Source organism: Mesoplodon densirostris, chromosome 15 (genome assembly GCF_025265405.1).
Source record: "Mesoplodon densirostris isolate mMesDen1 chromosome 15, mMesDen1 primary haplotype, whole genome shotgun sequence".
NCBI lineage: Eukaryota > Metazoa > Chordata > Mammalia > Artiodactyla > Ziphiidae > Mesoplodon > Mesoplodon densirostris.
In genome coordinates, this window is record NC_082675.1 from 16180674 (window position 1) to 16194109 (window position 13436).

The 13436-nt window shown below is 36.1% G+C and overlaps 1 protein-coding gene across 2 annotated transcripts in view; it reads left to right on the forward strand.

Moving 5' to 3' along the window:
* NAA25 (N-alpha-acetyltransferase 25, NatB auxiliary subunit) overlaps positions 1–13436 on the forward strand; it is a 75864-nt gene that overhangs the window by 34498 nt on the left and 27930 nt on the right. For both annotated transcript variants that reach the window (XM_060119185.1, XM_060119186.1), the window contains exons 12-15: positions 3751–3958; positions 4784–4873; positions 8691–8871; positions 9568–9667. In XM_060119185.1, coding sequence (XP_059975168.1) covers positions 3751–3958; positions 4784–4873; positions 8691–8871; positions 9568–9667 — 579 coding nt within the window. The remainder of the gene's footprint in view (positions 1–3750; positions 3959–4783; positions 4874–8690; positions 8872–9567; positions 9668–13436) is intronic.

The following is a 13436-nucleotide window of genomic DNA, read 5'->3' on the forward strand; positions in this document are numbered from 1 at the left end:
GTATGGGATTAACAGATACAGACTACTATAGTAAAATAGATAAAAAGAATTTACTGTATAGCACAGGGAACTATATTCAGTATCTTGTAATAACCTATAATGGAAAAGAATCTGCAAAAAATACATAGCCAAATCACTTTTCTGTATACCTGCAACTAATACAATATTGTAGCTCAACTATACTTCAATAAAATTAAAGAAAAAACCCTTTAATTTTGGAATAACTTTACATTTACAGGAAAGTTGTAAAGATAGTAAAGAAGGTTATACTCTACCCTTCGCCCAGCTTTCCCCAACATTAACATCTTAAATTACAGTGGTACATTTGTCAAAACTAAGAAACTAACTTTGGTACATTACTGTTAACTGGCCTCTAGACTTTATTTATATTTCTGTAGCTCTTCCATTAATGTCCTTTTTCTTTTCTGGGATCTAAGCCTGGGTACCATATTGTAGTTAATTTGTCATTTATTGGGAGTTTTTGATGTGATAGAATCAATGTAAATCAATTATATGTATATCAGCATATCAACAGGGCCAGCAAGAAGTTGTTGCAGGGAATTAAGAATTTGGCTCAGTGAGAGAAAGATCTTTTTTATAGTCACAATTCTCTAAAAAACAGTGTGTGAGTTTCATGTTACTGGAGGGATTTAAGCAGAAAATAGAACCACGTGGGAGAGATTCATTCACTAAGTGTTTGTCGCACATATTGTGTGCTAAGTGTTAAGGTAAGGAATGATTGATCATGTTTTATAGTGCTTACTGTCTTGTAAGTTAAAGCATCAAATAATGGGAAAGCATTAGAGGAATGTCTATATCGCATTTAGCTGAGATTCATATAGGTTTGCTAGCATAAATTTTAGTACCAGAAGCTCTACTTATTGGCATGTTTGAAAATCTTAGATCACCTCTGTGACCCCATATACTAATAATCTACTGGGAGGAACCCTCTAGAAATAGTGAAATACTAGCAGTGATGAGGTGGTCATTGTTCAGTGAGACAAAGGATTTAAAGCTGTTGCAGTGAGTTTTGTAGTCCTGTGTAAATTTTTAATTGAGAGGGGTAATTTTGCTGCCACAACTTTTTAAATGTAGGATGACTTCAATAGCTAAAAATCTTGCCACTCAGCAGTATGTTTGTCAGAGGATTGCAAACTGTCCAAGTAAGGTTCAGACTGAGAACTGTTGTCCCAATGAATTAGGAGATGCATTCTAAAATGGGACTGGCCCCTAAGAGGGGGCCATTGAGTCCAGTTATCCTGAAGAAGCTCACCCATAGAGACGTTTTTATATTTTGTTTCCTTTGCCTTGGGGTTTTAAGCTAACAATAAAATAATCCCAGTTTTTAAAGAAGCTTTTTGTGTAGCAGTGAAACTGTACAGACTAGAATAGCAAATGAACGTATTGTTTCATGACAAAACCTGTTCAGAAGATTCTTTAGCATTCAATAAAGAAGGCCTTAATAATAAACATAACTAGTATATAAAATGGCTTACAAGAATGGAAGAGCTGGCAATAGAAATTATATAGGCATTTAATCAAAAACATGAATACTAGTGCCACAGTTTATTTGTTACAAATGTGATTACCTGATCATAATAATTAACATTAAAATTCATACAATTGTAGAAAATTGAAGTCATTACAGATGTGAAACTGCATGTTGAGTAGGATTTTTATTTTAATTTAATTTTTGTTTCCAAAAATTACATGTATAAAATTGAAAAAGTCAAATAGTGCTACAAGGCTTATATTGAAAAACAATTGCAGCTCTTTGCCTTTTCCAGCCCTGATTCTGGCTCTGAATAGGCAAATCACTTTCAACCCTTAACTGCTTCTTCTGTTATTTAACTACATATTTCTAAATTATAGGCTTATTTAGCTATTTGTTTATTTTTACAGTTATAGTCTTCATCTATTGGTATCTTACTGTGGAAGGCAATAACTTCGTTCATAACATCCCACTTCTCCCCTTACCTACTTTTCCCCCAGTATAGTTTAGTAATTCTGTCTGCAGTATTTATATTTTAATGACTAAATATTCACAGCTGAGCCACTTTGTATATGGAGATTACCTTTCTTAACTTTCTTTCTTGGAGTTAATATTTTTTTGTTCAGTTCACCCCAGTCAATCTGACAGAACCATAAAAGTTTAAAACTCCTCTTAGTGTATTGTGAAACATGAGGTAATAGATCTGTTCCATTCTCCCCTTGAGTCTACAGTGTCTCTGGTTCAGTATCTCCCGGGGGTAAAGAAAACCCGTGGCTTCTGCTGGGTTTAGGAAGTCAGTCAGTGAGCTTGGGGAGGGGTCTAATTTCTTAGAATTTAGCAAATTCTTCTGTTTCAGTCCCACCAGCACTTTAGCTTTCAGACGTACCTCTCGCCCTTAATTTCTGAGTCTTCCAAGGTTCTGTGGCTGGAAGAGGCTTGCTACTTATTGGTGGTCTCCCCATTCATACTGTTGGATTTCAGCTTTCTTGGCCCTATACATTGGTTATTACTTACCACCTGCCCTTCTGCTTTTTATCTTTTGAAATCTTGTTAATGTTTATTATTTGCTGTCATCTCTTCACATGTTCTTGATCCTTTTGGGTTGATTCCTTTTTTGTTCTTTACTGTCATCCTAATAGGATCTTGGAAGGGAGTGAAAATAGCCTGTGTTTAATACATGTGTAAATGGAACTGTTTTTTTTTTTTTTGCTTTAAAAATAATTTATTAGTTTTGGATCACAAAATATAGGGAAGACACAAGGGTGATGCTTGTGACCCCTTGGCTGCACTTCCCGTCCATAAACACCTTTTAGAACCCCAGACTCGTGCTGCCCAAGCATTCTCTCACATCCTAACAGCTGCAGAGTATAGTATACGACCATATGGGAAGTTTAAACAGACACCCTGTACGTGATGCAGGGGTCCCTTCTCACTTTTGCCAATATTGCAAATGTACTGGTTGTGGAACTGGTGTTCTTCAAAATTTATACCGAATTTAGAGAATTAAAAACATTTATTGCAAGATGTTACCATTGGTGTGGAATTTCCTGGCAGTCCAGTGGTTAGGGCTTCACGCTTCCACTGCAGGGGGCATGGGTTCAATACCTGGTCAGGGAACTAAGATCCCGCATGCCACGTGGTACGGCCACAGGAAAAAAAAAATGTTACCATTAGGAAAAACTGGGTGAAGGGTACACAGGATCTGTCTGTGTTCTTTCTTACAATTGCGTGCAAATCTATAATTATCTCAAAATTAAAGCTTTAATCAAAAAAACAATTTAAGACTATTGGCAGGACAACCGTTCCTTTCAATGTATAATGTTTCCTTTAAGAATTTATTTGTAGTATATCAATATAATAGGTTTGTTTTGGGGTAATTGTTCTTTCTTACAGTCTTCCTAATTAAACTTTTTCATTGCTACATTACATATTATGTCAATGTGTTGTAATTTAGGAAACATTTTCACAGTTCTTTTAATCTTTTAGTGCATATACTACATGGTATTAACATAATACTTTTGGCCAGCAATGAATGCGTGTGTCAGTTTCACTGGAGTTTTACCAGCACTGTGTGCTGTTAGAAGTGTTTTTGTTTTGGCAATTTTGGTAGATAGAAAATGGTATACTAAAGGGGTTTTAATTTGTATTTTTTCTTGATACCTTTTTCTAGACCATTTCAGTATTTGTTAATTGTGGCCTACTAAAGACTAGTTCTGTTTTGAGACCTGTACTTCTTTTTTTTTCTTTCAACTTTGCAGTTTATTAATCAGTTACTTGGAGTTGTTCCTTTGTCAACACCAACAGAGGATAAGCTGGCACTGCCTGCTGACATCAGAGCTCTGCAGCAACATTTGTGTGTGGTGCAGCTGACGAGGTTACTTGGCTTGTACCACATGATGGATAAAAATCAGAAATTGAGTGTGGTCAGAGAATTGATGTTAAGGTACCAGCATGGACTGGAATTTGGTGAGCAGCCTTTCAAAATGTGCAGTAGTTCCCTGATCTGCTAAGATTTAGAAGTCAGTTTTTTATCTCTCATAGCATGCTGTTGTAATGCTTTTGGCAAGGAAAATATTTTGTCAAGTGGGAACACTATCCAGGTAATAAAATGCAAAGCCTTTCTTAAGCTTGGAGTTTTAAAAATTATAATTGGCTCCCAGATATCCATATTCTTCCTGATCTGGCCAGCCAACTCTTTATCACAGTGGGGCTCAGATGAATGGCAGAGTTTATGATAATTGTCATATTTTCTGCTTATAGGCCTTAATATTCTAAATATATAGACTGTGTAAATGAACAAAAAGAATTGTAAATTGTGAGATAAATATTTAGTTTAGAAGTAGATGATCTTCAGATTGCTTAGATATGTGTGATAAAATATAAATTATCTGACTAGATGATATTAGTATTTCTCTAACTGTATTCTTAAAAATTAGGTGAAGTAATGAGCATAATATTACATTAGTTGTACATGGCTCTTGGATTCTGTTCTTTTCTTCACCTAAAACCTCCTTCCAAATCTTGCTGCTCTCCTTTTGGGACCATTTGGAATATACCACCTCTATTCTGGAACCCTTCCTTCTGCTCCAGCTGAGTGTGGTCTCACCTTCTTTTGACTCTTTTGATTCATGGCTTATATTTTTCTTCTGGTATTTACTCCATTCTTACTAGTTTCTTTTCCTCTTTTTCTCTTCTTCCTCCTGTCACTTTCTTGCTTTAAAAAAACTCCTTTGGGGCAGTAATAATTGAACAAATCTTAAAATACAGATATGATTTTTTTTTTCCCTATAGGGAAATCCTGTTTGAAAACCGAATTGCAATTTTCAGACTATTACTGTCTCCTTGCTGTCCATGTGCTTATTGATATATGGAGAGAAACAGGTAAAGAGCAGTGATTTCAGTTTAACTTTACTCTTTGTTTTTATTGACTATAAATCCTTAGACTAAGTATATAATCCAAGAATTTGATTTATGCTTTTAGGTTTTTCTTCCTTGCCCTTCTCCAGGGTGCTTCTAGAAGAACCAAAGTCTCCAAGTATCCTCCTCTCTGTAATCAGGATAATCTTAAATCAGTGGATATCTGTTCTGTTTTAAAATATTTCTGAATAGTGAGTAAACAACCTATTACAAAGTTACAATAATTAAAATACAGAGAAACTGCTTCAGAGATAGATATCTGGGTCCATGGAATGAAATAGCCATTTTTGTTCACTTCAATTTATATAGGAAAATACACTTTTTTTGGACTGTAGTTCAGATTAGCCCATTTAAGACAAATATATACTGCATGGTAAAGGAAGCATCATGAGTCATTAAGCAAGAGAAGGATGATTCAGCAGATGGTACTGAGATTGCCTTTTCTTTAGGTCTCACCTTCTGACATTTTCTCTTATTAGCAGTTTTTGAGAAAGAATAACTTTAGCTACTTATTGCATATTATTCATGAGAATAAACTGCAGAAGAAACAGGGCTGGGAGACAGTGCTGTGCAAGACAGACACAACCCTGCCCTCACGGGTCATTTAACCAAGCACTCAATTTTGATACTATCTTCCTCATGCTTAAAATCCTTCAGATATGCCCTATTTTCCTGAGGATAAAGGTCAGCCTTATTAGGATGGTTTACAATGCTCTCTATAATTTAGTGTCTGTCTACATCTCCAGATTCTTAGTACTTAAAGCCCTGAATCTACTTTTTGGTTGTTTTTTTTTTTTTTTGCTACTATCACTGAACATCATTGAACTGAACATTACCTCTTTGAAATAACTTTCTTACCTCCTTCATCTCACTTTTACTCAAACAGTGCCTCTGACAAGCCTGTCTTGATTTCACCCCCTTCCTCATTGCAGATTTTATGCCCCTTCTGAACTTTTGTAGGACGTTGTGTACATCCATATGATAGTACTTGTTATACTGTATTGTACCGGGGATGGGGATGAAATCCTTTCATCAGAGTACTTGGTATCTGGAACCCCACATTCAGGAGGTTGCATAGGCCTGTAAAAGTCATCTTAATGTAAAACCATTAATGAACTGACTACTTAGTAATTTGGCCCCTACTCAGATACCCTTCCCCACTTATTCCTGGCATCTATTCTTGCTCATAGTGACTGTGGCTTTGCTAATCTCTTGTTTTTGGAGCAAGATATCTGACCATATAATAGTAATAACAGTTAAGAGTCGTGGATCATCAGACACTTGAAAGTGCTTTATATGAATTAGCTAATTTTAAACCTTGTAACAATACAGTTAAGATTGTTACAGTTTTACAGAGGTGGGAAATACAGGGCAGAGAGAAAGAAGTTAGGTGGGTTGTCCAAAATCATGCAGTGCAAATACATGGGAAGTTCTAGATATTATATATATATAGATGCAAGGTTTCTTGAAGTCAGTGAAAGTGATGTTGAATGTTCCAGTTGTAGGCTGGAACAATAGTCATTGTTCAAGGTAGGTCTGACAAAAATTAGAAATGTATAGAAAATTGGTGAGGATGTTGAAAGAGACTGATTTGAATGTGACAGGATTAAGAAGAGCATTTTAAGATTAAATTGATGATGCTCTCAAATATTTTTTGCAAAAAAGCATTTCTTTATGATTGTGCCACAAAAATAAAATGGGGAGTGAAGGATGTCATTTTTCTCCTCTAGTTTTATTGAGCTATAATTGATACATTACATTGTATTAGTTTAAGGTATACAATATAGTGATATACTGCAAAATGATTACCACAATAAATTTAGTTAAAGTCCATCACCTCACATAGCTACTTTTTTTTTCATTGTAATGAGAACTATTAACATCTATTCTCTTAGCAACTTTCAAATACACAGTACAGTGTGGTTAACTATAGTCACCATACTGTACATTATTATATCCCCAGAATTTATTTATCTTATATCTTTTTATTATATCATTTTGTTATATTATAAAATTTGATTTAAAAAATTTTGTCCCCCAAATCCTCATCAACCCTTGATGCTCTTTGATTTGGCATAGAGTTGTAGTTATATTCTAAATTTTGCAAAATAAAATAAGATGATAAATGTCATCATAATGGTGGGTTTAATAGTTCAGAAGTGTAAATTAAACCTTTTTTTTTTAACTATTTACTTTGAAATTTTGTTTCCATTTAAAAGAGATCTTCAAGAAGTTTTTTTTTTAAATTCTGATATTGGTTATCCTTGAATAAGTAGGACTTAAAAAAATTATCTATAATTGTCCAACTATCTCTTCTACTCAATTCTGAACCTCTTGAGGCCTGGAACCACCTATGACTCTTATCTTTGGCTGTTATGTCTAGTGCTACTGCAGAGTTTAGGTCACTGAGTGTTGAATTAAATAAAATTATGATTGTGAAGACCAGGTAGCAACATGGGAAAACACAAAATCGGGTGTATGCCATGATTACTACTGTGTAAAATTGTGCTGCAAAAATAAAATAGGGAGTGAAGGATGTCATTTTTTCTCCTCTAGTTCTATTGAGCTATAATTGATACATTACATAATAATGTTATGTATACATAATTGATAGTAATCAATACATAATTGATTATGTATACATAGTTGATATGTATACATAATTGATAGTTCAAAAGCAGTACATTAATCACAATGGTAGTTTGAGTAGATCATGGATGGTTTGCATAGTTTGGGTAGGATTATGGATGATATTTATCTAAATCCCCAATTTTTGGTTATGTCTTGTTTCTTTTCTCTTGGAAAAAAGCATATAGAATATAATTTTAAAAGCTCAGTGCATGGAGCTTTTTATTTTAGCTGTTTTTTCTAACTGTAAAAGTAGCTTGTAAAAATTTGACAAATGGTTTATTTTAATCTCACTTTTCCAACTTCCAGAAGACTAACATTTTTGCGTATTTCCTTCTCTCTTGCTCTGTGAATGTTTTATATACTTGAGATGAACTCTTCATACTAGTTTGAATTCTGTATGTTTTACTGATCATTATTGCATAATTATTTTCCCTTGCTGTTAAAAACTCCTTGTTAACGTTAAATGGCTGTATGGTGTTTCCCTGTGTGGGTGTAACTACAGTTTACTTAATCATCCCCCCATTATTAGTACAGTGAATGTTTTTGTATATAAAGCTTTATCTGCGTTTCATATTATTTTCTTCAGATAATTTCATAAAAGAGAAATTACTTTTTCTTTAAGAATATTGATGCATGTAACGTTTTGAATTTTAATAGGCCAAAAAAGTGTATCATTTTAGTTTGGTTATTAATGAGCAGTTCTTTTTTCAAATATTAGTTGACATCTGTTAGTAGAGTTACATGTGGAAGAAAAATGATGTCAAGAGAAAGCATCTGTCTGGGGCCTTGTAGAGAAAATCCTGTACTGGGAAGGTTGGTGGATTCTAGTTCTCCTTCAAAGTCCATCTCTTCTCAGTATCTAGGATCCTGTGAGGTTCCAGACTTCTCTTTAAGACCTGGCAGCTCAAAGTTTGCATCATTTTTGCAGATGTAGGTTTAAGAACTGAGGTAACTATTGAGGGACTGTCTTTTCAGGGAAATTCCCTATTTTGGTTACGGGTGTGTATTAAAATTTGTTCTCTGCCACCCAACCACATCCTTAGAATAGTTAGGGGAGGTGATGGTGTCAGTTAGTTTTTATTTTATAGTATTGAGAAACCCCCATTTGCTGTCAAGGTCTGTGGATAATGCTATTATATTTTGGTTCTAGGTGATGAGACCGCTGTGTGGCAGGCCCTGACTTTGCTGGAAGAGGGACTAACTCACAGCCCTTCCAATGCTCAATTCAAATTGCTGCTTGTTCGAATCTACTGTATGCTGGGGGCATTTGAACCGGTGGTGGATCTGTATTCCAGCCTTGATGCTAAGCATATCCAGCATGACACCATTGGGTTGGTAGTATATACTCTGAATAATGAGCAACCAGCTACAGCAGTGTGGGGTCCTCATATATGGAACTTTAACATTTTGATTTTAGCAGAAAAGTTGTTCCTGGTATTAAGCTTTGTAGATTAATCACCTTTTATGACCCATTGCAAAACAGAAAGAGTTTTATCTTTCTCAGCATTTTGTGGTAATTTCAAATTTGTACAATTTAGAAATGGTTAAAAAAAAAGTTTTCCCCAGATACAGGTAACAGTTATATACTTTGAACTCTTTTTCTTAGCACACATTGTTTTCAAGTCTTTACTTCTGCCTTGCAGTTGAGGTTGACACTTGTATGTTACACGTTGACCCCAGAGATCCTTTGAATTTGTATTTTGACTATTCTTTGTGATCAATCAAGGGTATTTTCTCTGTGTCCTGTAGAGCTGTTTTAGGAAGACAATATTCTGTTCTCTAACAACTTGTGTTCCATTAATCATCTGAGTGTAAGAAAGCATGGCATAGAGCTTTAGGTCTCCCACAAACCTGAATTAACTTTGCTGTTTTTTAAAATTTGATTCTGTGAATTAGATCATTTCTATGGCCGCATGTTTTAACTTTTCGTATGCCTAGCTGTTTTTCTACCATAGTAATTTGAAGTGTAGTATTTGATAATAGAGGTGGGTAGGTATAACCTTTTTTTTTCTTTCCTTCCGACCTAGTTATCTTTTGACCCGATACGCCGAATCCCTAGGTCAGTATGCTGCTGCATCCCAGTCCTGTAACTTCGCGCTCAGGTTTTTCCACTCCAACCAGAAAGATGTAAGTGAAAAAAAATTTTATTTTTTAACATGATCTTGGCCTGCTGAAAGAACATGATTCAGAGAGCGTCTTCCCTCGGGTCACAAGTACACATATTAAGGTGCACCACACTGTACTCACATGTGCCCTTAGTCTATAGCTTACTGGCCAAGGCTGTTAGGTAGAGGTAAGGAGTTTTTGTGGTGGTTCGAAAGGGTATGTTTCATAGAATCCATGAGAAGGTGCATTTAAAAGTGGGTATTAGCAGAATACGAAGTGCCTCTTAGGTCTGTGTTTTAATCTCTAAGAGACTTTCTAAGGGTATAAGAAATAGCCCATAAGAGTGTATAGCCTGGGATGCCATATATGATTTTGTGATAGCAGTTGTTTTTGTGATAGCAGTTGTTCTTGCTTACTTTTATTGATTCCTGAAGTTTATAACCACCGTGTTCTTTATCAACAGAGTATACTTATCTTTTCTTACAATTATAAAATTGACCAATTTCAGGACACTTTAAAAAACTTAGGTCAGTAGTATGTGTTTTAAAGTAACAATAAATAAGATAGAGCTTTTATGTGCCATAATGAAAGGATGGGATTTGCACCATATTTTTCACTGCAAGCAGATGTGATCTCCACTTGTCAGTTAAGCAGAAGTTATTGTGGAAAAACTATATGGTCTCTACTCAGTTGAGGTATGTAAAACCACCCAGGAACATATGTGGAGATAAGGTGCGTCTCTACAGTGGTCACACTACCTGCTTGCTTCTCATGTGCTTCTAAGACTCATCACCTGGAATTTCACCATGCCAGGTATCTGCCCATAGTGTTCCATTTTTCATGGTCTAACAGCAGCTAAGAAACTTGGCAAGGAAGCTGGTTTCTGAGGTTCTTCTTGGCAAAGCACTCATGAGGATTTTTTTAAAAACCCTTTTGTAAATATGACTGCTATACCTAATTTATCTTCCATCTAATTCTTTAAGCTTGTGTTAAATAGAAAGCTGGGACAGGGCAAAAGCATTTCTGACCAATAGAATATAGGTTTGTTGTTCTCAGCTTGCAATAATTATATTCTGACACACTTCAGGTCATGGCCTAGAGGGCTGGTGTAGCACGGGGTGGTGATCTTTGCATCATCAGTTGGCTTTTGAGCTCTATCCCTTTCCACCCATGGCTCCACTTCCCAACAGTGATTGTATCTCTGTTCAAACCTCATTTTGTGCCCTAGCTTCTGATCAGGGAGAGACAGAAGTGGGCATCAGCATTTAAACATACTGCTCAGAAGGTGCTAGCCCGGCTTCACTGTCAGAAGGGCATCTCTAGGACCTTGGTTCTAAAATCTCTTAGCATAAGTGGGCAGTTGAGTTAAAAATCTGTGAGTTTTCACTGTATATTCAAGTATCTGTGCTTGAGAAAAACAAATATCGTATATTAATGCATGTATGTTGAATCTGAAAAAATTGGTATAGACGATCTTGTTTACAAAGCAGAAATAGAGACGTAGACATGGATACCAAGGGGGAAGGGGGGAGGGTGGGATGAACTGGGAGATTGGGATTGACATATCTACACTATTGATACTATGTATAAAATAGATAACTAATGAGAACCTACTGTATAGCACAGGGAACTCTACTCAGTGCTCTGTGGTGACCTAAATGGGAAGGAAATCCAAAAGAGAGGGGATATATGTATACGTATAGCTGATTCATTTAGCTGTACAGTAGAAACTAACACAGCATTGTAAAGCAACTATACTCCAAAAAAAAAAAAGTATCCATGCTTGCCCTTCTCTGTTTTCAAGAAGTTTCACTAACTGAGGAAAAAATCAAAAGAAAAGCGTATTTCAAATCTCATTATTCTGGCTCTGATTACTGTGTTTCTAAGGAAGAGGTTAAGTAAACATTTGATATACAGAAGAATCCTTTGCAAAGTTTCTCAAATAGCTTGATGTGGATGTGGCGGGTAAATAAGGGATTAATCCAAGCCTGGTGTTTGGTTTTACTCCAGTTTTCAGTCATCCAGCATTCTAGAAGAGCTATATTGTTCATGAGTTGGTCCATAAAGGCACATTATTTTATACTAATAAAAATCAAGCTTTAATTTTTCTTCCCACAAATACCGTGTGTGAAGAAGTGTTTTGAAAACAGCGCACGCGTGCACATGCACGGACGCACTCACATACACGAAAGTATTGTAATAGGGAAAGGAGATCCCCAGGAGTGATATGAGAGGGCATGTTGTCCTCAGTGGCTTTTTGTATCTTTTTTTTTTTTTTTTTTTTTTTTTGCGGTACACGGGCCTCTCACTGTTGTGCCTCTCCCGTTGCGGAGCACAGGCTCCGGACACGCAGGCTCATGGCTCATGGGCCCAGCCGCTCCACAGCACGTGGGATCTTCCCGGACTGGGGCACAAACCCACGTCCCCTGCATTGGCAGGCGGACTCTCAACCAGTGCGCCACCAGGGAAGCCCTGTATCTTTGTTTGATATTTTGCTGATGGTTGTGTGTGACAGGAGTGACTAATTCATCTGAATGTACATGATGCTGAAGCTGATAAAAGTAAAGCATTTTATTAATCTGGGACTAGGACTCTCTGCTTGAAATTTATTTTTATTACTACTAACTAAGAAAACAGCTATTTGATCACATTAAAGTAGATAACTGGGGAGGGAGCATGGAGGGGGCTAGGTCCTGGAGGTAAAAGCAAAACACAATACAGCAAGGAAAACATACCTTAAATCATAATGCCCAGCCCAAGTCCCAGAATAGGAAAATGGAGACTGTGGTGTGGACTGTTTCCTACAGGAGTTTGAAGCTAAGAAAGATCACGATTGTAGTGTTATACTGTATGTGTTAAACCTTCTGATAGTATTAGAAGTACGTCTCTGGAAAGCTAAAGCTCTGTGCTCTACATCTTTTATTCTTGGTAGTTTTTGGCACCCGCAGATGGTTTTTCCTTGAGTGACTGATGTATTTCAGTTACCAACTAGCTCTTTGAAAGAACATCTACTCCTTAAATGGAAAATCTGCTTTGTAAGGCTTTGTGCTATGGGATTGAAAATTGTATTTGGAAGGTCGATGTAAGGGTTTTCTTTTTGGAAAGGTCGTTGTCTGCTGTCATCTTATTTGGAATAGAGTTTTATAATATAAAAACTAGAGTTTAGATTTACATATCTCCAAAAGTAACTTACATGTTCATACTTTTTAAAAAAATTGCCTTTACAAGTCTCCATTTTAGGTATTCATGAAGATCATTATTCAAGAGTTTGATGTCCATGTATTTCGCTAATTTTTACAGTGACCAGGGTTCATTTCAGGAATCCATATGGGATCTCAATAGCCTCATTGGTGCATAAATGAGTAGAAATGGGTACAGACAACATTCTCTGATATTCAGAAGTCTTTAAAGTACCCATGGCTTCCAGTTTTGCCTGCAGTTCCAATAGGTCATTGTTTCTTCAAATCATGGTGCTTCCTCAGTCTGTCCTATTGATAGCTGCCCAGGCCCTTTTCTAGCTCTGTAGTGATACTTTACTGCAGTATTAAAGGAGGACTACCTTAAAAAAAGAAGCCAGAGAACTATAGTTGCCTTCTTAGTTTGTTAAAGGACTGCATTCCTTTTTTGTGGCCCCTTATTTTTCTCTTGCCTTTTTTCTAAAGTGGTATTCCATGGACCACTCAGAAGTTAAAACTTCCTCTACACTTGGTAAGGCTGAGTTCTTTCCTTGAATCATAGCATATTTTGGAACTGTAATTAATAAATTTGATTGGAATCACCAAAGTCAAAT